The following is a 27,355-nucleotide window of genomic DNA, read 5'->3' as shown; positions in this document are numbered from 1 at the left end:
AAAGTGACTTCTCATCGTGTTTTGGGTTAGGATCAAATTGCAGAGCTTCTCCACGATTAACTATGGCCTGTGCTGCACCTTGAGGTGTAGAGCTACATGCGCTTTTTAATTCCTGAGCTGACTAACATCCCTTCAGCTTCAGACTTTTGTTCTGGGGCTCCTTCTGCCTAATCCCCCTCCATTCCCCTGCCCAGAGGTAAGTTGTCCTCCATCATTCAGAAGTACCTCAAGACACAGCTCTAACATTCCTGAGCTAGGAAGTGCTGCCAAAACCCCCTCTCACAGGACTCTGTTTCTCTTTCTCAGCAGTCACCTCAATTCTAATTAAGTAATTACTGATGTAATTAGTTGTTTCTGTCTGCCCTGCTTTAAAAAGTATACTCTGCAAGGGTTGGAACAGAGCTTGCAAGGTTCTATCATCAGCCCATGGTACAGTGCCTTGTACACACATAGTAGGTCTTCAATAAATATTCAATGCATTCATACTGTCTAGTTTTTGCACAACTCTCATGTCTAGTGGTCAGCCTAGGTGAGACTGCTGAGGCACCGTGGTGTGTTAGCTCTGTTTCTAGGAGCTGGAATTGCCTCCTGTAGCATGAGGTAATTTAATGGTCCAGTTTTAGAGGCACATCGTCTTAAATGGGTTACCTAGTATGGTGCGGTTTAAAGAGCCCCTGAGCCTTGCTTTAATTAGAAACTTGATCAGTTATTCTAAATGAACAAAGAACTGAAAAATCCACTTAATGAGTGGGGAAATGTGTGGGTTCGATGAGGTTTGGAGGTGGGTTTTGTGTCCTGCTAGGGGGACTTCTGGTAATTCAGTAATCGGAGGGGACAAATGCAGAACCTACATAGTAGCATACCTGATTTAGATTTAGAAGTGTGTACTCTGGGGAAATAACTGAAGCTATAGGAAGCCGACCCCAACCTGACACCCAGACTCACACACCGTGCACTCGTTCTGCAGAGCCACCCCCTGGGTGTGTATCTGGCTGCCTGCCCAGCCTCCTTGCACAGGTAGGGGACCAAACTCAAATCCCACAGCACATCAGTGATCTTCCCTGACCACTGCTCTCTGGCCAGATTGTCCATTCTGTTCTCGGCTTTCAGTTAGTTTGCACAAGTGTAATAACCTGCCATTTGGGTTATTTATACATCTTTCAAGCTTCCAGAACACTGCAGCTATCCAAGACTGCTTTTGCTTTTAGAAACTAGACACGCCTGAACTTGGAGAAGTACAGAGCAGAGCCTCTTTTGCAACCTCTTGGGTTGGGTCCTTAGCGTCGGGGAGATTGGGACAAGGTTTGTCTTCGTGTGCTTGCCAAATGGCACTGGGGCTCCCCAAGATGGTAATGAGTTGTCTTTCCTCAATCTGATGCATCTGCTGTGTCTGGAAGACGATGACTGGGGCTGATTTTGCAAAGACAAGGAGCCCTAAGTGAAAAGAGAAGTTATTACAGAATTTGTTATTATCAAGCAGATTCATTTTCTTCAGAGTCTAAGATGAAGTTAAGGTTCTTACCAAGAAAATCAACCACAATCCTGTTTTAAAAAATCTCAGATTAAAGAAAAGATGAATAGTCTCATAAACTGAAAATTTGTTTTCAGTGTTGGCATTTAACTGGAGGCAGCTCTGGGACCGGGTAAAGGACTTCAAGAGTGATACTTTTGGTTCAAATAGTTAAATTTGACTCTTGGGTTAAATTTCAGGGTACTAAGGAGACAGGAACCCTGACCACTTTGAAAAAATTCTCTTTTTATTCTCAGTTACTGGTACAGTGGCAAATTTCGAAGGAATTTACCCTATTGGGTAGCTGGTAGTTGAGGCAGCCATTATTTTCTTGGCACATAACCTTTCTCCATTTTGTAGAATACAGTGAAAACTTTCTTGTTGGAACCTCTCCATCTTCATTAATGCAGAAAAGCTCTCTTTTAATATTCATTCTTACCTCCTCCCCGCCGCATGCTGAGAAAGACCTCAGGATTTAGTACCGCAAATATAATTTCCCTTTCCCCAAGTTTTCCTTCTGGAAGCTAGTATAAAATTCCATCTAGCTGGGTGAAGTTTCTGTTCTATAAATTAAATTTAAACACCTGTTGAGTCCTTGCTGAGACCAGCTTTATGCTTGGGCTCCTAGGTGGCTATAGGTCCGTGCTGTATTGACCATGGCCTTCAAAGGCTGAACAAATAGGCTGTGCATCTAAAAGCATCAACTCTGTTGTTTAAAGCACATTAAGATTGCCAAGGGCCTACCTCTGTTTTGCAAAAAGCCCAAAACAAACAGAAAAATACCTGGGGGGGGTGGTGCCAAAAAATGTATATACGCGACTTGTGTTCCTCTTTTGTTATCGGTATATATTGGGTATTACAATTTTAATACAGTTTTTCCTTTCTTAAAAATGTGTCTACATTTTTGGGGCACCCTCTTTATAGCTTTGCAAAGATGAAATATTTGAAAAAACTATGCCATGTTTATCAGTTAACACCAACCGGGTAGTCTGGTGCTATGGAAGTAGCAGCTTGAATATATGCCATCCTACTTCTCAGTTGCTTTGTCCTGGTATCAAGAAATGGTAACTTAACATTTGGGTCATGGAAAGAAAGACAGCTGTTCAGCAAGTTAGTTTCTTCTTGCATTCGGATGTTTGACTTCTAGATAGCATTTTTAATATGAGTTATAGAGTGCTTCCATATTGATATTTTCAGTTGATGTTTATAATCAATTGAGAGGTATTGTCAGCTTTTACAGATGGAAGAAGAAGAGGCTGAGACAAAGGTCAGGCAAGGAACCCAAAGCTTCACCGCTAGTAGGTCAGGCCCTGGGAGGGAATCGGAGTCTTTGTTTCTCTCTTTCTATTGTATTGCAACCTAGTCTTAGGAAGACACAGTACTGGTCAGATCTCTACTAGGAAGGATGATGGTGGTGGTAGAGTGTTCCATCTTTTCTTCATGCTGTTCTTACATAACGTCTTTGTTTTTGTCCCTTCCCCATTCCCTTTTATTTCTTTCAGCTTGGATTCCTTAGCACCACCTCTGCTCAGCCAGAACAGAAGGCCCCAACTATCATCGGCAAATATCACCACGTTGACCGTGCCACCGGCCAGGTGCTAACCTGTGACAAGTGTCCGGCAGGAACCTATGTGTCTGAGCACTGTACCAACACAAGCCTGCGTGTCTGTAGCAGGTGTCCGGTGGGGACTTTTACCAGGCATGAGAATGGCATAGAGAAATGCCATGACTGTAGTCAGCCATGCCCACGACTAATGGTTGAGAAATTACCTTGTGCTGCCTTGACTGACCGAGAATGCACTTGCCCACGTGGCATGTTCCAGTCTAATGGTACCTGTGTCCCCCACACGGTGTGTCCTGTGGGTTGGGGTGTGCGGAAGAAAGGGTCGGAGAACGAGGACGTGCGGTGTAAGCAGTGTGCTCGGGGGACCTTCTCTGATGTGCCTTCTAGTGTGATGAAATGCAAAACATACACAGACTGTCTGAGTCAGAACCTGGTGGTGATCAAGCCAGGCACCAAGGAGGCAGACAACGTCTGTGGCACACTCCCGTCCTTCTCCAGTACAGCCCCATCTTCCTCTGGCACAACCATCTTTTCACGCCCTGAGCACATGGAATCTCATGAAGTCCCTTCCTCAACTTATGTTCCCAAAGGTAACTTAAGCTCCTGAGTTATTTATTTGAGGAAGGCTTTGAGCCCAGTGAAGATACCAACAGTGAGTTTGTACCAAGGATGTTTTCTTCATTTTGTTTAAGTCACCCCTTGATGAAAGGGCCTGTATTTTGTAGCTAATTAAATCTGGCTTCTTTGGACGTTTTAGAAATATTTAGACTCAGAAGTTTTGCAGTTAGGGGCATCAGGTATCTAAAAACTAGGTCACATCAAGCTAGAAAATAAGAACAGAGTGAAACAAGGACAGTGTGTGGCCTTACATAAGTCACTGAACTTCTTCTGGCCTTGGTTTCAAACTTGTCCAATAAATGAATGATTTAGATGTTTAAGGTCCCTTCCAGATTAAAAGTTGTGCGATGTGGAGTTGATCCTGGGCAGAAAGCCAAAAGGTCAGAAGGAGGAAGAAGGAGAGCAAATACCACGATATCTGGAAGGGAGGGATGAGTGAATATTGGACCCAAGGTGGGGCAAAGAAGGAGAAAGAAAGTTAGAAGCTTCAGGACAGGCAAATTTGTATCACATTGAAGGTACCTAGCATTCACATCTGGAAAATAATAATTTTATTTTTTTCGAATGATTTTAACTTGATGCCTTTCATCAGGTATCTCAATTTTCCTCAGAATTCATATTGAACCTCAGGCAGAATATACAATTTAGTATTTATTTTCAAGTCCTTTTTTGTTTGAATTTAATTTTCATGAGATGACAGCCAACTTGAGTTGTGCTTTCTAGTGTAATTTCAAATGTGATCATATTTGACCATAATAATCCTATAACGAGGGCCTTCTTACAATCGCCCTTTTGAAATGAGGAAACAGGCTTAGAGAGCTCAAATGACCTGACCAGGTTTTCTCTGGGGTAGGGCTGATACAGGTGGGGTCCTGTCTCTTGGGACTCAAAATCTCTGGCTCTCACACTTGTTAATGAAGACAACTTGTGGAAACTTCTCTGAAAGAAATCCACTAAACTGCCAGCCCAAATCTTATCTATCTATTAATTGAAGATCCTAAGAAAGTTCTGTCCTGTCTTATTTTATTCACTGACCTGTCTCACCAAACCGTTCATTGGTCAAACGTGAATTTGAGTTTGAGCACTTTTCTTTGTCTTAGTCATAGTCTCAATTTTACCATTGCATCATGAAATAGTCAAAAGGTGGAAGTGGAGGAATAAAGGAATTACTGGACAAAGGAATGAAATTTAAACTAGTGCTCTGAATAGACAGAACAATTAAGAGTTGGTTAAAGCTCTGAACATACATGTGTTTGCTCCGTATGTGAAGCACAGGAGAAGCTGCTGTGGAGTTCAGATGCTGGATCCCTGAGAATGCTCTTGGTTTTGGCACAAGGAAGTGAATGAGTTTAGTTGCGAGGCTTAGTTTTTTTTGTTTTTTTTTTTTTTTAAAGTGTGTTTTTCCAGGACCTGTCAGCTCCTAGTCAATTGTCTTCAATCTAGTTGTGGAGGGCGCAGCTCACACTGACCCATGTGGGGATCGAACCAGCAACCCTGGTGTTACGAGCATCGCGCTTTAACCAACTGAGCCAACCGACCACCCCTAAGCTTAGTTTTTACCTTCCACATAAAGGTGTTTTTCAGGTCTTTATGAAAATGTGCAATATAATTTATTCTTAAGCGCCAAAGGTCATCTCTTCTTTAATTATCTGGCCTGGTTTGGAGAGGACTAGGAAGAGGAGGGAATATGTAGATCCCCAAATATAGAAAAGCTCTTCCCCCCTCCTTACTCTTTTTTCTAGGCATGAACTCAACAGAATCCAACTCTTCTGCCTCTGTTAGACCAAAGGTACCAAGTGGCATCCAGGAAGGGACAGTCCCTGACAACACAAGCTCAGCAAGGTGGGAGGAAGGTGTGAATAAGACCCTCCCAAACCTGCAGGTAGTCAACCACCAGCAAGGCTCCCACCACAGACACATCCTGAAGCTGCTGCCCTCCATGGAGGCCACGGGGGGCGAGAAGACCAGCACACCCATCAAAAGCATCAAGAGGGGCCATCTCAGACAGAACCTACACAAGCATTTTGACATCAACGAGCATCTGCCCTGGATGATTGTGCTTTTCCTGCTGCTGGTGCTCGTCGTGATAGTGGTGTGTAGTATCCGGAAAAGCTCACGGACTCTAAAAAAGGGGCCCCGGCAGGATCCCAGCGCCATTGTGGAAAAGGCAGGGCTGAAGAAATCCGTTACCCCAACCCAGAACCGGGAGAAGTGGGTCTACTACTGCAATGGCCATGGTAAGCTTTCTTTTCTCCGTGCTTACAGAACCCCCTGCCTCTCCTTCCCTAGTCCCTGTTGTCCCTCTGAAGGGACTGAAGGAGTGGGAAATGCAAAGTTCCTTGAATCTCTTTTGTATACCAAGTGCTATTTGAGCTGGCTGTGTCATGAAAAACGAAGTGGTCAGCATTTGATGTGCTGCATTCAGAGAGAATAACCACTCTGCCCTTTTCTCCCCTGGCACATTTAAAGGAGAATGTTTCAGAATGAGACCTGAGAGAGACCTTTAGGGACTTGGTTCAACCTTGTCATTTAATAAGCGAGGAGATCAAGTTCAGAGGTTTGGCTGCATCCTTGACGCAGGCTAGTTGTTTGTTCAGGACAGATGGGACTGACTCCATGTCTCCTGACTGATGGGGCCCTCACTTTTACATTACGAGGCCACTTAAAAAATAGAGGGGGGAAGAACAACTTGTCTTAAGCTTGCTGTTTTGCACCTGAACCTTGTTTTAGATTCCTCTCATGTTTTGCATATGTACCTTTTTTTCCCCTCCTTATATTTTTAGGATCCAATTTCTATCAGGAGAATAGGAAAGTCCTTTAGACACCCAAAGCTTAATAGGTTGGTGATCATTTGAGGCTGGGCCCTACATGTTCAACATATAGGAGTCAGTGTGTGTTGATGCAAGCTGGAATATTTGTTTTTCCTCTTTTGAAGGCAAAAAATAGTTTATGGAAGTTGTCCCAGCAGCTGTTTCATCTGAAGATGGCAGAGTTTGGACTGTGGCAGTAACTTCCCTTTCTTTAAATCCTGAATGAGATTTCACCCTGAAGTTTTGATAATTCTGTTCAAGTGCCTTCTGTCCCCTTAAAGATAAAGGTGTTAGGTTCACTTTCTACAGAAGTAGTTTGGCCTTTTGTATTGAGTCTTAAAAATGCTTACACTCTTTGGCCCAGCAATTCTATTTTTGTGAGTCTATTACAAAAAGGTATAAACCAGAACTACTAAAAAATAAATGAAAGATTGAAGCACAAAGATCTTAAACTTTTAACTCAGTATTATGTATAATAAAGTTGGAAACAATCAAAGGGATAGCTTTAAGGAAATGACTAAGTAAGTTATGGCCTATCTGTAATACTGTAATATGGACTATTTTGTTGACATTGAAGACTTTTTTTGTTTTTTGTTTTTTTTTTGACTTATGACATAGGAAAATGTTTAAACTATGTTATAAAGAAAAAAACAACCCAGTCTGCACCCTTCATATACTATAATCCCAGTTCTCTTAAAACTTTGGAATAAAGACTGGAAGAAAATAAGCCAAAATAACAATGATGTTTCTTCAAGTTTGGTGGGGTTTATGTGTGGGATATTTTTGTCTTTTTTTTTTTTTTTTTTTTTTAGTTTTCTTTCCTTTCCCCAAATTTTCTGAAATAAGTACATGCTACTTTTATAATCAGAAATTTGGAGAAAGCGAAGAAACAACAGCAGCTCATTTTGCTTCCCTTTGCTAATTTCTGTGAGTGATCAAACCAAGTAGAAGTCAGACTGAGGTGAACATCCTATGGGGATAGAGCCTGCCAGACTTGAATCAGACCACCCCTTGCTGGCAACCCAGCTAGGGAAGGAAGGCTTCAATTCTCCTCTCCTTTTTAAGGAAACAATTTTTTTACTTGGACATAATTTCAAACTTATGGAAAAATTCCAAGAATACTACAAATACTTGTATACCTGTGCCCAGACTGACCTGTTGTAAACATTTTGCCCTTTTTCTTTTTCCCTTTTTGCTTTCTTATGTGCTCTCTTATATAAAAATAGATTTTATAAATTATAAAATATGCATAATATAGAATAGTTTACATAATATTATATTATGTAATATTATATAATATATACTATATATTGTGTATATATATAACATATATATGTGTGTGTGTGTATATATATATATATATATATATATATATATATATATCCATAAAATACTTTTTTCTGAACCATTTCCTGGTCCTGTATGCCTAGATATTTCAGTGTGTATTTACTAACAATAAACATATTCTCTTTTAAAAAAACATAGTATAGTTTCAGACCTCAATAAATTTAGCATGGATACAATATTTTAATTTAGTGTCTGTATTCCAGTGGTCTCAACTGATCCAGTAAGGGCCTTCATAGATAGTGTACTTTTTTCCTCTGGTAGAGGATGAGGTCTACGATTCGGTATTTCATTAAATTGCCCTTTAAGTGGCTAGTCAGAACACTTGTTCTGATATATTTAATTAGTAGAAAATTAGTAGAGTACATCCTGCTAGATTAAGTAAATATTTGAAACTCTCCTCTCATTATTCACGTTATCAAAGAAGTGACTCCATTCCGTTAGCAGTTCCATTTATGGATTCGATTCTAGTCAGCTATATTTCTAAACTTTCTTTTGCAGTGTAGTTTTCACAATTCTTGAGAACAGTGGCCTTAGACATTCTTATGATCATGGTAACATGTTAAACTACTATGGTTGTAGTCTTAAAATAATGTTTAATTTTGTAAAAACAATGCAAGTGCCAAATCAAGCAAAGCCCGACCATACTTTCTGTGAAAGCAGTACTTCAGCAATATGCTTTTCCAACTAAATGACAATACAGTGGTTCCCCCTTATTCGTTTCAGTTACTGCGGTCAATCGTGATTTGAAAATATTAAATAGAACATTCCAGAAGTGAACAATTCAGAAGTTCTAAGTTGCTCACTATTCTGAGTTGCGTGATTAAATCTCATACTGTTTTGCTCCATCTGGACTGGGACGTGACTCATTCCTTTGTCCACCATCTCTACGCTATAGACGCTACCTGCTCTTTAGTCACTTGGTAGTTGCCTTGGCCATCAGATTGACTGTCATACTATTGCATATTGCAGTGCTTGTGTTCAAGTCACCCTTATTGTACTTAATAATGGCCCGGAAGTGCAAGAGTAGTGATGCTGGCAATTCGGATGTGCCGAAGAGAAGTGCTTCCTTTAAGTGAAAAGGTGAAAGTTCTCAACTTGATAAGGAAAGAAAAAAAATCATATGCTGAGGTTGCTAAGACCTACAGCAAGAACAAATCTTCTATCCATGAAATGGTGAAGAAGGGAAAAGAAATTTGTGCTAATTTGCTGAGAGAGAGAGAGAGAGAGAGAGACCACTTTCACATAACTTTTATTACAGTATATTATCATGATTGTTCTATTTTATTATTGTTGGTAATCTCTTGTGCCTAATTTATAAATTAAACTTTATCATAAGTATGTGTGCATAGGAGAAAACACAGTAATTACACATAGGATTCATTACTATCTGCAATTTCAAGCATCCAATGGGAGGTCTTGGAATGCATCCCCTGAGGAGAAGGGGACTACTGTAGTCTCATTCTGGTATAACTAGCTTTTCCAACGGTTTAACCTTTCCCCGCAGGGTTTTACTTTGAGATGTTTATATTTAAGGTATTTTTCTAAAGAAGATCTATCTATTCTTTCCAAATTGCTGTTCTCAAAAGTTCAACCAACTAAAATCCCATTACAGAGCACGGTTCTGTTTAAAAACCAGGTGTTCAGAGAAGCCTCTGGAAACAATATCTTGTTGATCTGATTGCAGTGAGGTCTGGGCAGCAGATAATCCTGTATAATAAGATCTTTTCTGGCCCTTGTCCATTTGACACTGGATTGATCATGAGGAGGAGGGTGGGGATAAAATCGCTTAGCGCTCTGTGTTCGCTCTACAAGGTCACATGAGACTTCACTTACGCCTGCCCACCTTAAGCAGACACGCCGTATACTCTTGAGTGCCATGTAGACCCTCAGCACTCTGAAGCTAGACCTCTGGTTCCCGTCTTTCTCACCAACAAGAACCTTTTTATTTGGCTCCCCTCACCCCTCTCTGCCTACCATGGATTTGGGATTTTTAAAGTTGAACTCCACAAAACTGCAATCCTACTTTCATGGAATCCTAGTGTTAGAAGCACAAGATGGGTCCTTATGTGGCTAGGAAGATGGAAAACTGAGGGTGCTATGGTATTTTGAATGCTTCCTTCTTTTCTGAAGTCAATTTTATGTTTGGTAGATTGGGACTGAAGTGTGGTTTCTTGCAATGTGTCTATGTCAGCAACAGGCATTGGAAGTCCCTTCAAAATTTTTACACACACAAATCTTTTTAAGAGTTTATTACTGGACCCAAATATCATAAAGATGTAAGTCTACTGTTAATGTTCAGCTTATGTTTTTGTCATTTAAATAAAACTATTTCTTTTTGTAATATACGCCCAACATTAAGGGGTAAGTGGGGGGTCCAAAATGTTCCATTTAATTTTAAAATTAAGATTAATGCAGGTTTGCCTTAATTGGTAGGTTACATGGAAAATAATATATTTTGTCTGATCTGTTCTGTCACATAAGGCACAAAAGTAAAGATAGTGAAACTTAGTCCATACACAACTGGCTGTACGTTGCACTGAGAAAGTCTCAAGTTATCTCAAAACAGTCAGTTCAGTCACTTCCTTATAACTATGGAAGATACAGAACTGTAGTCCAGTCCCAGTTTGAGATGGGGATGGCTGAGAATAGAACCAACTGCTGTTCTGTCATTGCCTTTTCTAAAATGGGTCATTCCTATTGACGTTTCCTTCCTTTCTCCCCTCCTCCCCTCTTCCTTACCGACTTCTCTCTCTCTTCTCCCCACCCCCTCTCCTTTATTCACCCTTCTCTCTAACTATTTGCAAAAACTATAAAGTTGGGTCCCCAGCAACCTGTTGCACTAGGGGTCTGAGGAGAAGTTTGAAAAGCAGGTAAGGAGTGGAAATTGCCCTGAAACTACTTGTGGAGGAGGTTCTGCAAGGTGATAAAGGGAGTAAGATGTGGGCAGTATATATCTCTTCAATCATATTTCCTTTTTCTTTCAGACGTAAGACTATCAAGGAAAGAAAGGGTGAGACACAAAGGAGTTGGATTTATCTTGTTTAAACTGGCTTAGTTCCTAATTAGCGCATTCTTAGTCCTGTACCTTAGGGAGAAGGTAAGCATTTGATCGGGATAGCAATCCATTCTGGTTACTTAAAGTACATGATATATAAAGACAGCGTCTCCTTTAAATTGACTGCAAAGGGGATTGTGAAAGAGCTGGTGCACTGTTTTTCAAGTAGACTGTTTTGTACCTGCAGCAGCAAAAGGGCAAAAGTCTTACTCATTCTATAGATCTAGATGCTAAGATTCGATTTCTTAATTCCTTTAGCTCTTACTGTCTTTCACCATTTCATAGTTTCTGTGTACGTGAGTTGTCTCCCCCCCTTGCCTGGAAGTTCTTAGAGAGCAGACACTGGGTCTTATTGTGTGTCTCCTGTGCCTGGCCAATAGCACAGGGCTCAAGGAGGGGTGGTCCAGAGCTGACCTGGCTTACATGGTAGTCACAGGAAGCAGTAAATTTAAAACTAAAATTAACTAAAGTTAAAAATCCAGTTCCTCACTTGCACCAGCCACAGCTTCAGTGCTCAATAGCCACGCATTGCGTGGAGGTACCATATTGGACAGGACAGACATAGAACATTTCCATCAAACAGTGTTCACTGCATAGCACTGTTGTAGATCACCGTGATTTACCCACTTATCCTTTTCAAGGTCGGATTGTTTTCAAGTCATTGAACTATGGGATTTGTTCCTTTTAATTTACAATAACATGTGGTGTTAGGGATTTAAACAGAGATTTTAAGGTGGGTTCTTTAAACTGAATTGCCATATACTAAAGAAGAATTATTGTTTGAGGTTAAAGGGGGTTTCCATGACAGCAGTGCTTTGAAATATGCAAAAACTGGCTACAGGGAGATTGCTGATATCCCTCCATCTGATTTGCTTCTTTAAAGTGGAACACTGGCCCTGAACACTGGAAAGTAGGGTGATGGGAAGAGAGAAACCCGCTAATTCTCAGGCCAAGGCACCTTTGTAAATGCTTAGCATTTGTGTTTAACCAGAATGGAAATGGATTTGCTTTGCGGGTTGCCTTAATCAGAGAAGCTTGTGGGAGTCATGTGATTGGGTCAAAGGTGGGAAGGAGGGAAAGAGGGAGGCAGTGGAAGCAAGAATTTTGGGGAGGAAAGCAGCATCATAAATTAGAAATTACATCCATAAAACTGGGTCCTAAAATTCTAGATATTCCATTTCCTCACTATTTCAGTGAAGAACTTTTACTTCTCTGGGCCTCTGTTTATAAGGTTAGAAAAAAAATGTTATTAAATGTAGTTAAGAGCAAAGACGCGAAAGCCTGGTTTCATTTGCTAGCTGTGTGATAGAGGGCAAGTTAATGAACCAATCTGTGCCTCATTTGCCTTATGTATAAAATGGGAACACTAATAGCACGTAGTTTGTTGTGAGAACTAGATAAGTAACGGTGCCCAGTGCTTAGTACATTGCTGGCCACGTGACCAGTGGTCCATAGCTGCTAGCAGTGATGACGATGACGGTGGTGGAGAGGATGCATTATCATTGTCAGTCCTCCAATATCACCATCACCTCCATTCTCTCTGCTCATCTCTGGGTTTGTTTCCTGATTCAGTCACAGAAATACTGACTATGAGCAAGGCAAAAATATTCTCCTTTAAAATACACGCAACTATACCTAAAACTGCCACCTTAAAAGAGCATATTAGAAACATGAGTCTGCCGCCATATCTAATGATTAATTATTAGCTTAATTAATCTCCTTTTGTAGGCAGTGCCCTCTCAAATGGGCAGAAAGCCTCCGAAAATCAAATAAGTGTTTATTGGCTTTATATATGGATATGGCTTTATCCTCTCCCAAATAATAGTTTCTCTAAACTCTCTGTACCGGGGGTCAGCCAACTAGGAAATGCTGGGCTTTGAGGGTTGTACAGTCTGTATTACAACTATTCAACTCTGCTTTTGTAGTAGGAAAACAGCCGTAAACTACACATAAAGATGGGCATGGCTGTGTTCCAATAAAACTTTATTTGCAGAAATAGGTGGCTTGTCCTGCGGGTCACAGTTTACCAGTCCTTGAGCTATACCATAGATTTGCCATCTTTTAGTAGCTTCTTTCTTGCCTCCTGGTGACTTGCACAACTTAGATAAGCAGTCTGGTTTTTCTTAGAGACTTGAGTTCTAGCAACTGTTGCTAACCTTACTTTTAGTGTAGTAACTGTTTCCCAGTCTGCTGAAGGGATAAGTAACAAAGCATGATCTTCAGATCTATGTGGGAGGTAGGAAAAGCTGACAGTTATTCTTGTATTTTTCCTGAAATGATTGCACAGCTCCTCCGTCTTCTTGTCATAGATGTCTGCTTTTACCAGGAGAGCTCAATTTTACCTTGTAGTTGTACCTGCCATGAAGTTGCTACAACTTGTCTCTTAGCCTGGAGCCACAGAGAAGGAGAGGGTAGCTTGGGTACCAGTCTCTCCTCTTATCTTTCATCTATTTGCTCAAGCAACTGATGAAGTTTGAATGGAGAGAGGGCTCACGAGTGGTAGACAGATGCATCTATCTTTAGACTCCAGCTCCACCCCTGCTTTCCTTATATAGAAACTGAGAGGATTAATTGAGTTACATCAAATAGCTTCTTAGTTCAGTACCCATACACAGAGTGCTACTTGAGGACAGTTGGGAGGAAGGAAGGGACGCAAGATCTGCTACACAGGATAAGGATATCTGAAATTCAGTCCTTTGAAGAAGTATGAGATGATTGAGTGGAGGCATGGGCGCATGCCTCAAAGGTTAGCTTGCAGTACAAAGGGGAAGCTGCAGGCAGCAGAAATAACATTGGGTGAAAAACATTGAAGTCCAGACCTGGTTCTGCTACTAAAAGGCTGGATGATCCTGGGCATAGCACTTTCTCTCTTTGAATCTCCGCTTGGTTTGTAAAGTGAGGAGACTTGAACCCATCACAGGAAGGTCACCAGAGTTTGATCAAGGTGACTATTTTGCCGTAACAATTTGAGTATACCTGCTGTCACCTGATGTCTGTCAAGGAAACACTGCGCTGATTGGTCTGCCGTGTGCTGTAGAGCGGAGTCCAGTGTGTTGCTAGTCAGAGGTAAGAGGTCAAGCTGCATTCCAAACTTATACCAAAGACGGGCTGTGTGCTCACTGCAACACGCAAGAGCTTTCCCTCACGCTTATACTAAAGTCAGGGCAGAAAAACATGTCCACTTCCATCAGGACACTCGGTTGGGGAGGACCAAGAGAAGGTGCAATAATTCTGCATGCTTTTAGGGAGAACGTGAGACATTTGTATAGTGTAGTGGAGATTGAGCAGTTATTACAGAACTAAGGTCCTGAATGTGTCAGTTCCTTCAAGTGTGTCACCTTGTTTGCAAAGGAGCTGCAAATGGCTCTCATCCATTTCTGAAGTTTTATGCTGAGGGAGACCTTGGTCTCCTCAGGTGGGCCAGGGAACCCCAACCACAAGCAGAACCATTTGCTTCGGTCACAAGGTGGGGTAGACCTAGTAAGTGCTTCCTGTGCTTTGGAAAAGTTGCTCAGCTTTTGTCCTGGCTGACAAGTGGCCAGCAGCTCACATCCTAGAGCAGCTTGTGGGATACTTGTGTGCTGGGAGTACACCCCTTCCCTTCTAGCTAAGTATTAATAAATAGGGTTAGGCTTTCACTACACTGAAACCCTCTTTAACTTTCATAGATTCTTCTCTTGGCTCATCAGTGTGAACACTGCTCTTCCCAGTAAAGGATTTCTTAAATTACATATTTGCCACAGATCCATGCTTTTGTACTTCCTTGGGACTCTCTGCTTAAACTTTTAGAAGATAATCCTTGAGGATGGGGAAAATGTCACTCACATAAGGTTGACAGTTTGGGGTAATAGAAACCTTTAACTTTACTTCCAGAAAGGCAATGTCTAAGTCACCTGCAGGGAACAGGCCATAGGCCCTGCCAGGCACTACAGCAGTCCAGGCAAAGCTCTTGTCCACAGGTTTTGTCTTTAGCTATACAACCATGAATTTCTTCAGGGAAAAATGGTCTGACAGACATTAGATTAGAGAAGAATTATTCTCTTGTCTTAGTTCCATATTTCTCTCTATTCTTCTTGTTGCTGCTTAACTTGTGTTATTTTACTGTAATTATATGTATTTGAACACTAAATTGAAGGCACTAAGTCTTAGAACCAGGGCTTACTTACTATTACTAGACTTTAGTAATATAACATGTTTTAGCTTTAGTTTGGGAAAACTTCAAATTGGAGAGCAATGAAGATCATGGAAAATTTAGTCTTTGTGTGTGTGTGTGTGTGTGAGTCAGAGTTAAAAGAGACTCATTTAGTCCAGTTCTCTCACTTTGCAGAAGCTGAAACTGAGGTCCAGGGAAGAATGGTGACCTTGGGTACAAGGTCATGTTGCCAGTTTTGTTAAAGAGGAGACCAGAATTTGGGTCTCCTGACTCCTGGGACAGTGCCCTTTATAGTTCACATGTTGCCACAAGTGCTGCAGGGTTCTGTTCAGTACAGAGGATATCGTGATTGAAAACAATTACTCGAGTTTCTCGAGAAAATGGAGAGGATGTTTGCCTGCGAGGATACCGGAGGCTGAGGCTGCAGGAGAGAAAGAACTTAGCCCTTTGTCAGGGACTCAGGAGGTAGGTGAAGGAGAGGGTATTGAAAGCATGTTCAGAGGAGGAACGTCTCCTAACTTGTGTCTCCCCAGAGTGTCTTCATGATAAGGGTGATGGTCCCTAGATGATAAGTCAGTCAAAGGGGGTGTGGTCCGTGTCTACCTGGGCTGAGCATCTTAATTGGATGATTTCAGACTATGGGAGGTGAAGGAGCTGGTGGCTGGGAGATGAATTCGGAGATCTTGGCTGCAGGTGAAAGTAAAGACATTCTTAAAGCTCTTCAAGCTACAGAAAACCTTTGCTACACAAAAGCATTCTCCATTTCTCCTTTCCTTACACCTTCTTAGCCTGTCCCTCCAAGGTTCAAACGCCTTTCTGCTGCTCTTGGTATTCTCTGACTTCATGTCCTTGTCTAGGATAAGTCTATCAACTATTTCTCTGGGTAACGCTTTCTTATCAACACACTAGTTTGGGGAGAGGGAGAGAAATAATAATACTTCATGTTTATTGAATGTTTACTATGTGTCAGGCACTATTTTCTGGGATTTACATGTTTTTATTTATTTATTTAATTCTCAGAACAGCTGTATAATGTCAGGATCATGCCCATTTTACATATTAGGAACATAGGCACGGGAAGGTTACATGACTTGACGAAGGCCACACCTCAAGTCAGTGGGGAACCAAGCAGTTGGCTTTGGATCCTGAGCTGGTAGCTAGTGTGCTACACTGATTGTCACTCTGGTCCCTGTCTTTTCAAGAAGGGGGGTGGGATGGGGGTGAGGACAGACAGGACCTAGAGCATCATAAATATGTCACTGTAACATTATTTTCCTTTAATTCTATGTGTCTCCCTTTCAATGACCCTGTTAATGGTGAATGGGGGTTGATGGGGAGACATATGCAAATGATTTATATTCAAAGAAGCAACCAAGACTCAGAAAGACAGGGTTAGTAACACTTTGCTTAGCCCTGGGAGGGAGCACACTGGAGTGAAAGATGAGGGCGGAGGGGTCAGATTGGCCCAGGTTTTGAATATGAGTCCTAGCTATGTAACTGTGCTAAACTCCTGAACCTCATTACAATGTTCTCATCTGTAATGTGGACATAACTTCTATGTCAGGTGGTGGTGCAGGAAGATTGAATGAGATCATATGTAACGTTGATAAAGCTGCTCGCTCAGCTTCCCTTTCTTTCTCTTCTCCCACGAGAAAGTCAGGGAGTTAAGCTGTATAGGGAGTGAAGCACTGATGGAGAGCTGAGGTCAGGGAAGAGGGACAGTTATATTTGATTTTCAGCCAAGTAGAAATCCACGAAGGGTCAAATTTCAGGGGTCCTATGGACCAGGAGAAATGTCTGCTGAGAGAACCTCTGTGCTGGGCACTGTGGCCATAACATGTCTTGGAGCCGGAGGGACCAGTACAGAAAGAACTGAACAAGAAAACGACTGTGGCACATGTAGTCTGATTCTCAGCATTCTCGAGGGTGAATGGAAGGGACTTTGCTCACCTGGCCTGCTCCTTTTTTCTAAAATGAGGTTACGAGGTGTTTGCTGAGGTGATAGTGCAGCCTGGGGAAAGGGGAGAAGGGAAGCACCCATGCACAGGGGAAAATGGAAACCTCAGTAGGAGACGTGTGGAGTGGGGCAGCATTGGTTGGGAGAGGGAAGCTGTGCAAAGGGCCTCATGGGGCCTGATTTTTGCTCACTTGTATGGTGAAGGCCTTGGATTCAAGTATGGCTAACGTCTCCTTCCAGTCTAAAATCTGGTCCTTCAGTGATGCAAAAGCTGAAATGTGAAGTTGAAAACAGCCCACAACCAAACCCTTTCCCATCGCTCAAGCTTGAAACCCAAAAACAAAATGAAAGTGCAGACCAGGTGGCTTGGTGGTTGACCCTTTTATTTGCATAGCTTTGATGTGCCAATCTGTATGTAAAGACCAGACTGCTCTTAGGGGAAACAATGCCACCAAAGAACCAGGACAAAATTGGTTTAGTGCACATATTTAAAAAGTTCAGACACTGTCCTTGAGCCAAGCTATATTTTAGAACCAGAGTTCCTGGTAACGTATTTTTTATTTCTTTCACACTGTAATTGACTGCTCCAGCAAAACAAAATGTGACATCATCTCACCTTATCTAGCAAACAAACAGAAATGCATCCCTTGTCATCTCTGCTGTCTTTAGGTTTTACTCAGTAACAAGCTTGTTCTTGGTTCAGTCCTTTATGAATCAGGACTTAGGAAAAATGCTTCCTTTCTTCTCGAGTCGTGGTTCCTCCTTTAGGATTGTTTAGGTGTGGAAGAACTTGTCTTTCCTTGGGGGCCGTGAAGGAAATGCATCTCCCAGATTCACAGCTCTGCAGACTTTGTCTTCTCCCCAGGGCCAGCAGTAAGGTCCAGTCCAGTTATAGGAATGAAGCGTGATTGTGTTTTTTGTATAAATATTTCCCGGAGGTTGCAGTGGTTGGTGAGGTTGACAGATGCTGAGTAACTGGAAGCTGTGCCTTGGACATATGTGAACAATATCAATACAATCTTCCATTGGGTTTCAGGAATGACTGAAGAACACATTTCCGCTGAAGTATTAAAACCACCATATACAGTGTTCAGGAATGAAGGACAAATGAAATGTGTTAGGAATTTGATAATAAGTACCTTCTCCACTTCATTTTTTCTAAACTGAGGTTACGAGGTGTTGGCTACTACCAATACAGGCAAGATCGCGAGGTGATCTGAGCATGCAAAGATGATATAAGCTGTGACGACTGATACATATTTTTAACCTTATAAGAAAGGTTTCTGCTACCATTAAGCCTTCATTGTTTACTTTCCTTTAGCAAAGACTTACGTTTACCAAGTGCCATATCCTGTTGAAGCATTTTATGAAGATTAACTTAATTTTCTTAACCTATGAGGTAGGCGACTATCATTGCCATTTTAGAGAGGGGGAAACTGATGTACAGAGAATCTTTCCTAAGTGGCAGTGCCAGGTTTTAAACTCGGGCTCCAGTCTGACTCTACACACTGCCCCTTGAGTCTTAGAATCTGGATTTATAAAACTCTGGATTTTCATTTTTCCAGGTTAGAAATTTCTGTGGTTTCTGTGGTTGATTTTTTTTTTCTTTTACCATGCTCAAGCAAGAAAAATTTATCTCCCTTATTAGCAAAACCCAGCTTGCTTGTTCTGAAATGAAACAACTACAAAATTGTCACCAATAGAATGAGTTTTCCTCTGTAGGAGTCGCTCCGATTTCCCAGTTTTTCCTTGGCTCGCTGGAAATGGAAACATTCTAAAGCCAGATATCCAATGGCTGACAGCTCCGAGGGCTGTTTTAAAAAAGACGGGCTGTTTCAAAGGAGTCAGGGGTGATGGAGTCCTGCTAATCTAAACTCACATCTGTTGAACTTGGTGGGTTTCTCAGCACCAGGCAGAGGCGGTGGCAGCTGCTGCAACCAAAGAAGCCTTCCTTCCTTTGCCAGAAGCCTCCTTGACTGAAAATTCCAGACAGTCATCCTGTCTGTCAGCCCAAATTTCCTATAGGAAGTAGACTTGAAGTGTAAACACACCGAGAAGTCGGGGCTGAAGGGAGCAGATTATTCCCTTGAAGAGGCTGCTGTGTCCCCACGCTCTGCCCCCAGGGCTGCCCCAGCCACAGTGAGTTTTCGGTGGAAGGAATAGGTGGGCACTTTCCACCTCTACCCACCACCCCTCTGCTTTTTCTACCTTTGCTTCCAGCAATGCCTTTTCCTGCAGACAGCACCTTTCCGTTTAACCTCTTAGGATATTTGCGGACTATAAAGCACACAGAACTGTTGCAGGAGAAAAGCCTCTTATTTGCTATAGCCTAAAAAGCGTTTTCTTGTGCAGAGTGGCTAAAGACACAGTGGCTGGAGACAAACAGCCACTGTGGCCTTTGCCCTGGGGCGTCAGAGGCTGCTGTCCTTCCCAGGCCCACCCACTGGTGATTTCTTCCTCTAGGCTTTAGAAGGAAGGTATTTATTTTTTCTAAATGCATATTTTATTCTATAATTTATCTAACCTTTCATTGAATCCACTTGGGATATTGAAAAATAAATTAGCATTTTCACCACGTAGGACTGAAATGCAAAAAAAAAAAAAAAATCCTTAAAAATTATTGTCCTCAATCAACCTGGTCAAGTATTATGTAAGCGATTTTGCAGAGGATGAGGAATTTCTAGACTTCTGTTCATCATTCTTCAGTGTCACTAACATTGCAGTGTATGTACAGAATTCCACATATTAGGTGTGTTGATGATATATTGAATTTTAAAAACTAGGTGGGTTCAAGTTTATAAATTAGAAAAATAGCGTATTTCATCAAATCTAAGGCACCGTTAATCAATGGTGAGACATACCATTCATTATTTTATACACCACGAAGGAAAAAAACCCTACCGCAACCACGCTATGAAAAGGCATTGATTAAAATATGTGCATTCAGCTGTCTTAGAATCAGTGAAGTATAGGGAGATTTTAGGCACAATCTTGCCTCTTTTCCATAGAGTTTGACAAACATGATTCTAACTGTGTTGGATGGGTCTCAGGTGGAATGAAATAAAAGATTAAGTTTTCCTCACAGCATCAGTGATATCTGTTTCTTCCATCTGGAAAATTGTCTGCTGTTTTGTTTTGATAGTTTGTCATTGGTAAACATTCTGTCTGTTAACTTCATGAGACCTTCACACGGTGGGTTTTAGTAGCTCCCGAGTCGTCCGAGCTTACTTACAGTGATTGTCCATTGAACCTTCGGCTTCAGAAATCAGTTTTTGAGTTTAAAATGAAATCGAAACATTTCCTTTAACTTTTATACCTCAGCTAGGAAAGGAGTCGTTTTTAACTCAGGGCAAACCAAGCTCCCAGTGCTGATAAAGCAGTTTCCTGGGTGATGTGTTGGGAGTGAGCCCTGTTGATAGACCATTTTTTAACCATCCTGTGATATACTGGTTACTGCAAAACACATATACATGTGGGATGGTTGCAGGTCAGATAGACTATTGCCTGGATGGCTTATCTCTGCAGTGGGAGAACCCAGGAGAACTTAGCTTCTTGTGAGCTCTGGTCCCTGACGTGGATATGGTGGACCACCGTCAATGGGAAGAGGACACCTGCAGAAGGAGGAGAGCTTTTTGTACAAGAACTGGGTTCCTGTTCCAGAAAGCTTGGGTTTCATCCATTGGTGACCACATGATGGGCCTTCCTTGTTGTTATTATAGAATGGAGGTATTGCAGGGCCACACAGCAAGGGTGGGATGGCATGTGGCTGCTCAGGTACTCAGTGGCTTGTTACAGATGCTAAGGAGGGCATTCAAGCAAGAGGGGAGAGGTGACAAAAAAGGCTCCCATTCATTCATTCATTCATTCATTCATTCATTCATTCAGAGATACTCTTATCAAGTGCCACACTAGGAGGTACTGGGGATAACAGTAATCAAAGAAGAAGATGGGGGCTTGGGCAGAAGTTGGTGGGAAAAGGCATCTCTGAAGACATGACCATTGTACAGGCAAGAACATCCATTCTAAGAATGCTAAAGCCAGGCTTTTATTCAAATTTCCGAACTTGACCTACATTGTTCTGTATGTTGTATGTGTTGTGTCCATCTTTGCCCTTTCATCTGTAATTTGTAAGCCTGAGGTCAGAGCTCATGCCAGTGAAGAGTGTCCGCCGGGTGTGGCGGGGATCAGGGTGCTGGTTAAAGGGGAAGTAGTCTTGAGCACAAGTAGTCTTGAGCACAGCTCTCCTCTTTTCATGTGTGTATCTCAGGAGACTGCTGTGTGTGTGGAGAAACCAGCACAGGGGTAACCATGGAGTCATCTGTCCTGGGAGAAGGTGGTGCATTAATTACCTCTGCGGCATTTTCTCATTGTTTGTCCCTCTGCTTCTCTTTCCAAAAGGATAATGAGAACTGACATTTGATGAGTATGGGAGATGCAGTAGGGATGCTTGAATCTTTTAACTGATGAGAATTTAGTACCGTGAAAAAGTGTATAAACACATCCATCTCTTCCGTGCATCCTTTCTGTGTGAAGCCCGGTTGTACAGTATGGAACCCAGAGTGCAGAGTTGGGGGTTTCAGGTGGCCTTTGTTTCCTTCAGCTCTGTCATCACTGTCCTTCATATCTGTCTCATCCAGGGAAGACTTTAATATGGGTTCTTAACGATGGCACTCATTTCAGATATTTATCTCCAAAAGGAAAGAGCTTTAATACCTTCTCTGATTATAAAAGTTAATTCAGGTTTTTACAAAAAGAGGAGGAACGCTTTTTTGCACCCTGGAGCTCACACTGAGCTTTAAAAAAGATCCTCAAATTAGAGGTGTCACCCAGAGATACTATCTAATTCTGAGTTTTAGAACGCAGTGGAAAATGCCCTTTCTTCCGTAATAACCCGGTCGGTCACCTCATGCCTCTCTTCTTGAGCTTCCTCATGGCAGATCTGGGCAGTGTCAGCAGTGTGTACTCTGGTGACGCCCGGCATGAGGCAGGGGCAGCAGCAGCGTTTCTCCTTATACACTTGCCTTTCTGTGGATGATGCCCCTCTTGTGCAATGGGGCCCTTACTAGTGAGGTTCTGAAAAGCACAGAAAGCCAGGATTCTGGCGCTTGGCTTCATTGTTTAGCACCTACAATCCTGCTGCGAAAACATTTGTCTCTGCAGAGCTGCTCCCACCTTTTAGCTGCACGGCTCCCGTGATATTTGTCAATACAGAAATGGAGGGGACAGGGCCGGAGAACCAGTGTGCACTGAGGTGCTGTGCTTGACGCCATAAATCTCTTTACCACCCTATGAGATAAGAGGTGGTATTTTCATTTTGCTGATGTGGACACTGATATCTTAGAGGTTTGTCGTCCACCCAAGATCATGGAGTTGGACACCGTGTCTTGTGACGACAAAGTTCATGTTCATGATCTTTTCACTATTTGCACCTAAAACTTCACAAGCCATTTACCTGGGGCCAGGGCCACCTTTTCATACATCACTCCCGGCAAGTACAGATGCTGATTTATAGGGCCTGACTCCTTTGATGACTTGTTTAGAACCTTCAGCCATTCCAAGAGTTGGGAATGGACCTGACCTCATAGAAAAAGCAAAGTTAAGCTCCATGCCTCTATCAGCACATCAGTGGGATGAAGGTTGTTTCTTTTCAACTTAATAAAAAAGAGACTTAGCATAATATTCAGCTAAACAATTCAGGTCAATTCAACACATGGTAACTCTCCAGTTTAGATGGAAACTCTTGGAACTCTGATGCAAAGATGACCAAGCAGAGGATTGGTCTCTTTCATTTACTGTCATTTCACATTGAGGTTAATAATTAGAATGGAAACTTTTGTTGTTGTTTTGTGTATGTGTTTTCTTTTAACAAAATGCTTTTCTAAATACTTATGCTATTTTAAATTGCTATAGTTTCAGGGATTGGTGAACTACAGCACATGTCATATCCAGCCCACCATTAGTTTTTGTAAATAAAGTTTTAATTAGAACACAACTATACTTGTTTGTATTGTCTAGGGCTGCTTTCAAGTTTCAACAGCAGAGCTGAGTTTTGCCAGAGATCATACGGTTCTCAAAGTCTAAAATATTTACTGTTGCACTTTGTAGAAAAGTTTGCTGACCTCTTTTTTTTTTTAAGGTACCATAGTTTTAAAGAAAAGAAATAAACTTGCTAGCCCCAGAGAAAACTTTCCTAGCATCTGCTTGGAAATAACAGGCCAGGAAGAAGCATACACACCATGGCCAACATTGAGTGCATTCACATGTAGACTAGATGGCCATGCCCTAGAAACATAATTCCAGTGAATAATGACGCACCTCCACGCCATTACATTTCCTGTTAACCACAGTAGAAGCAACACTAACTGGCTGGGTGACCTTGAACTGGACAGCAACCTTTCTACATGACATTCCTCATCAATCAAATCAAACACTTAAAAAATTATCTATATCCCACATAATAGTATGTGCATATATAAAGTATACATAAATAGATGTTATTTAAATGTGTGTTTTATATATATATAGTTTAAACAGGAATGATAAATACCAAATCAAGTAACAAAATAAAACGAAGACCCATTTTTTTTCACCATCTAGTTTAGAAACCAGAATGTTGTAAATAGCTCTGAATTTCCTGCTGTGCACCTACACGATAATATTCCCCTCCCTCCCCGTAACTACCTCAATTTGGTTTAATCATCCTATTGCTTTTCTCTATAGTTGTATTTAATTTTGCCTAAAACTTTTTTTCTAAAGAAAGAACACTTTCAAAGGCCATCAAATTTTGTGTTTCATTGGTGGTACCACATTTTCTTAGTGACAAACTCTTTTTGTTTTAAAACTTTATAAAGGCTATCGGTCCAGCAAACATGGTAACACAGTGGCTGCTCAATAAATTTTCTTGAAATAGTCTGCACTTTTTTCCTTTCTCCTTGGTGGTCAGGTGGGGACAAGAGGCATCAAACTCACTGGCTGGTTCAGACTGGTCTCAATTTCCCCGGCTGGGGTTTTGTGATTGTGTGCTAGGCTCCAAGGCTATTTCTCCAGAGGGAGCCATTGTCTCTGCCATCTTTAGATTTATCAACTCTGCAGTGGGAGGGGATAGTGGTTTAGAACATTACTGACCAGAGCCGGTTTGTGTGAGTTGACTCCATGTTTTCATAGTAAATGAATAAGGTGAAACTGAATTTGTAGGCCTTAAATTTAGCTTCTAGTCAATTTCATTTGAAGGAAAATCTCATTGTATCTATTCTTTGTGTTTTTCTTTTTTCCTTTATTTTGTGGCTGAAAAAAAAAGTATAAATGCTGGGTTTTAGAAGAAGGAGCTGTTGTTAAGCTTAAACCTTTTCAACTCTGTAATTACTCTATAAAGGCTGTATATTTGCATCAGAAATGCATGTAGTCTTAAGTTATAGTACCTAGTATATGGAGCATTTCTAATGATGGGGTACTTCCAAAAATAAATCAACTCTATAGAAAATGTTAATCAGCTCATCCCCAGGGACCATAGTGAGTATTTCCATTGTACAAATGAGGAAATGGACATGACAGTTAGTGGTTTGCCCAAAGCCACACTGTCATTGGCATTATGAAGATGTAAGCAATGGACCAACACACAAGAAAACAGTCATGTTTTAATGTAAGACACTGTGGACCTTAGTCAAATTGACCTAAATTAAGATACAGGGACTAACAAGCCTTCTGGTGTTTGGCACAATCTACCACATTCACCACAAAGAGCTGCCTTAACTCCTCAAAGTTACCTGTGGGGTTTTAAATAGGACACGGGTTCTTGAGGAGTCTGCTTGAAATCAAAAGCTCTGTATCTGGCTAAACATTGTTATAAAAACTGACAAGTAACTGGTTTAAGTATATTTTCACTGCCAAAGAAAATTGTGTGCGAAGTACAATAATGTCTCGATTTGTGGCATTCTTCTTTTACAGTGGACAAGAAAGCAGCCTCCCCTAGGAACTTCTTTTTTTCGAAAACCATTTTCAGGAGGTTGATTCAGAGTGTGTATGCAGGCTTTGAAATCATCTGCCTGATTATAATTTATGGTAGAGGGAGGATTTATATCGAAGAACCACAGAGTCCTCCATTTTCAAAGAAACTTCTAGAATTGCTCTTTTCTTAGGCAAAAATTGATAGCTCAATTTATAAATTTTTCCCTCAACAACTGATTGGAACAAAAAAAATTTTTTTTTCTTAGTTAACCTCTAGTTAATTGAAAAATTCAATTAACTGTAATAGAAATGTCCTCTTTATTCCCCTCTTTTCCTTTCTTCACTGAGCTTCACTTGGTAACATGGCCCCATTTTGTTTATTGAGTAGTAAATATTAAGACATTGTCCAGTATAATAACTCTGTTATCAGGGCCTGTGAGTGTGGCCTCACTGGAAGAAGATATGGTATTGACTCAGAGGCCTCACCTGTCTGTTGTGGTAAATGACCATTGCCCTTATCATGAGGTTACATACACACCCCATGTATATAAATTTGGGCAAGGCCAATGTGTAATTATAGAGAGAAGATGCAGTAAAGAGGAAGACATTTCAAAGCATGCTACTCAGTGAAAGCTGCCCCTCACAGAGGATCAGTCCCGGGTGCCTTTCCTGAGTTTGCAGAGTCCGAGACTTGATTTCAGTGTTTCACCCTGTATTCATTAGATTTGGGGACTGCAGACCCACGCTGAGTTTACAAGTGACTGATAAGCCAGACAATGCATAACATTATCCAGTAAACTGGGCTCAACACCCAATCCATTGTGATATTAGGCAAATTGCTAACTTTTCTAAGTTTTTTCTTACCTGTGCAATTGGAATGTTAATGCTTTATAAAGATGTTCAATGAGCGAATGCCTTAACATAATGCCTGGAATATAATAGCTATTGTTATTATAGTGTCATTTTTTGCTGTTGTCTTCATTATAACTGCTAGTCAATTTAAGAGACTGAATAATAGATCAGAAAATTGCTTCTTGAGCATAAATTAGAGTACAAGAAGTCAGAAGTACTTAAAGGAATGCCTCCATCCGGCTGAAATAGCTGGGTACTGTGTCAGCTGACATAATAGACACCCTTGCCAGAATCTGAACACCCTTTACCCACCCAGACAGTGCTGGATAAACTCCATTGCAGTTTTAACTTGTGGCTTATCTTTTTCTAGATTTCATGAAGTCACCACTTTTTAAATCTGGGAGCCTCTGATTTATTTCGTTCCAGTTGTTTTTAGCAGAATGATTCCTTTGTTTGGGTTTGGCTTCCAAAACATCTTTTAAGGGTGATTTACTATACTTTCAGGATTGCTGCTGCTTCTAGTTCCACATTCAGGAAGTGAAATTCGCAGGAGGGTCCCTAACTCGTCCGCAGGATGGGCCACCTGTGCTAAGTGCTTACAGAAGGCAGTGCATTCCCCCACGTATAACAATCAGCATGCTTTTTTAAGTTCATTGAAACAGAGCGGCCTTAGATAAAATCTTCTCTCACATGCATGTATTTTTTGTCTCCCCCTTTGGTCTCTGGAATAGGTATTGACATCCTGAAGCTGGTCGCAGCACAAGTGGGAAGCCAGTGGAAGGATATCTATCAGTTTCTGTGCAATGCCAGTGAGAGGGAAGTCGCCGCCTTCTCCAACGGGTACACAGCGGACCATGAGCGAGCCTACGCGGCTCTGCAGCACTGGACCATCCGGGGGCCCGAGGCCAGCCTCGCACAGCTCATTAGCGCCCTGCGCCAGCACCGGCGCAATGATGTAGTGGAGAAGATTCGTGGACTGATGGAAGATACGGCCCAGGTAACGTAGTTCAGGTCGTCTGTCTTTCCCGCTAACTTTTTGGTTCCTGTGCTTTCAGATTTTACCAGGTATATGTAATAAGGAAAAGTAACTGGTATTTGGTGTGCGCGCGCGCTCACACACACACACACACACACACACACACACACACACACACAGCCTTCAGGGTGGTAGTTCTCAGTGGCTGTCCATAGAATTATGTAGACAACTTTAAAATGATTCTGATACTTGGACCCCCACTGTAGAACAGTCAAATCAAGATTAAGAATCTATTTGTTTGTTTGTTTGTTTATTTTCCTATGCCCTTTCCCCTCTAGAGGATTGTTTTCTGTGATGTGACTTAGGAAGGCTCCATTTTACCCCCTGAGCATGCTGACGGTGCAGTCAGCAGTTAGTAACAGGATTTGTCCTCCCCTGTGGGCTTGTTCAATCCCTACATCAGGTTGGAAGTGAGGGGACCCAGGCCTGTGATTTATTTATAGTCTCTGGTCAATGAGCCATGGCTTTGGAGCCAGACAGTACCGGATTTGTATCCTGGCTTGGACACT

General features: G+C 41.6%; 1 protein-coding gene across 1 annotated transcript in view; it reads left to right on the top strand.

Moving 5' to 3' along the window:
- Positions 1 to 27,355, top strand: part of TNFRSF21 (TNF receptor superfamily member 21) — a 66,808-nt gene that overhangs the window by 15,628 nt on the left and 23,825 nt on the right. Inside the window, exons 2-4 of the mRNA XM_019734754.2 lie at positions 3,013 to 3,664; positions 5,435 to 5,929; positions 26,542 to 26,807. Coding sequence (XP_019590313.2) covers positions 3,013 to 3,664; positions 5,435 to 5,929; positions 26,542 to 26,807 — 1,413 coding nt within the window. The remainder of the gene's footprint in view (positions 1 to 3,012; positions 3,665 to 5,434; positions 5,930 to 26,541; positions 26,808 to 27,355) is intronic.

The sequence above is a fragment of the Rhinolophus sinicus genome, linkage group LG05, assembly GCF_036562045.2.
Source record: "Rhinolophus sinicus isolate RSC01 linkage group LG05, ASM3656204v1, whole genome shotgun sequence".
NCBI lineage: Eukaryota > Metazoa > Chordata > Mammalia > Chiroptera > Rhinolophidae > Rhinolophus > Rhinolophus sinicus.
The sequence above is the reverse complement of the archived record's forward strand: the minus strand, read 5'-3'. Positions and strand labels throughout refer to the sequence as shown.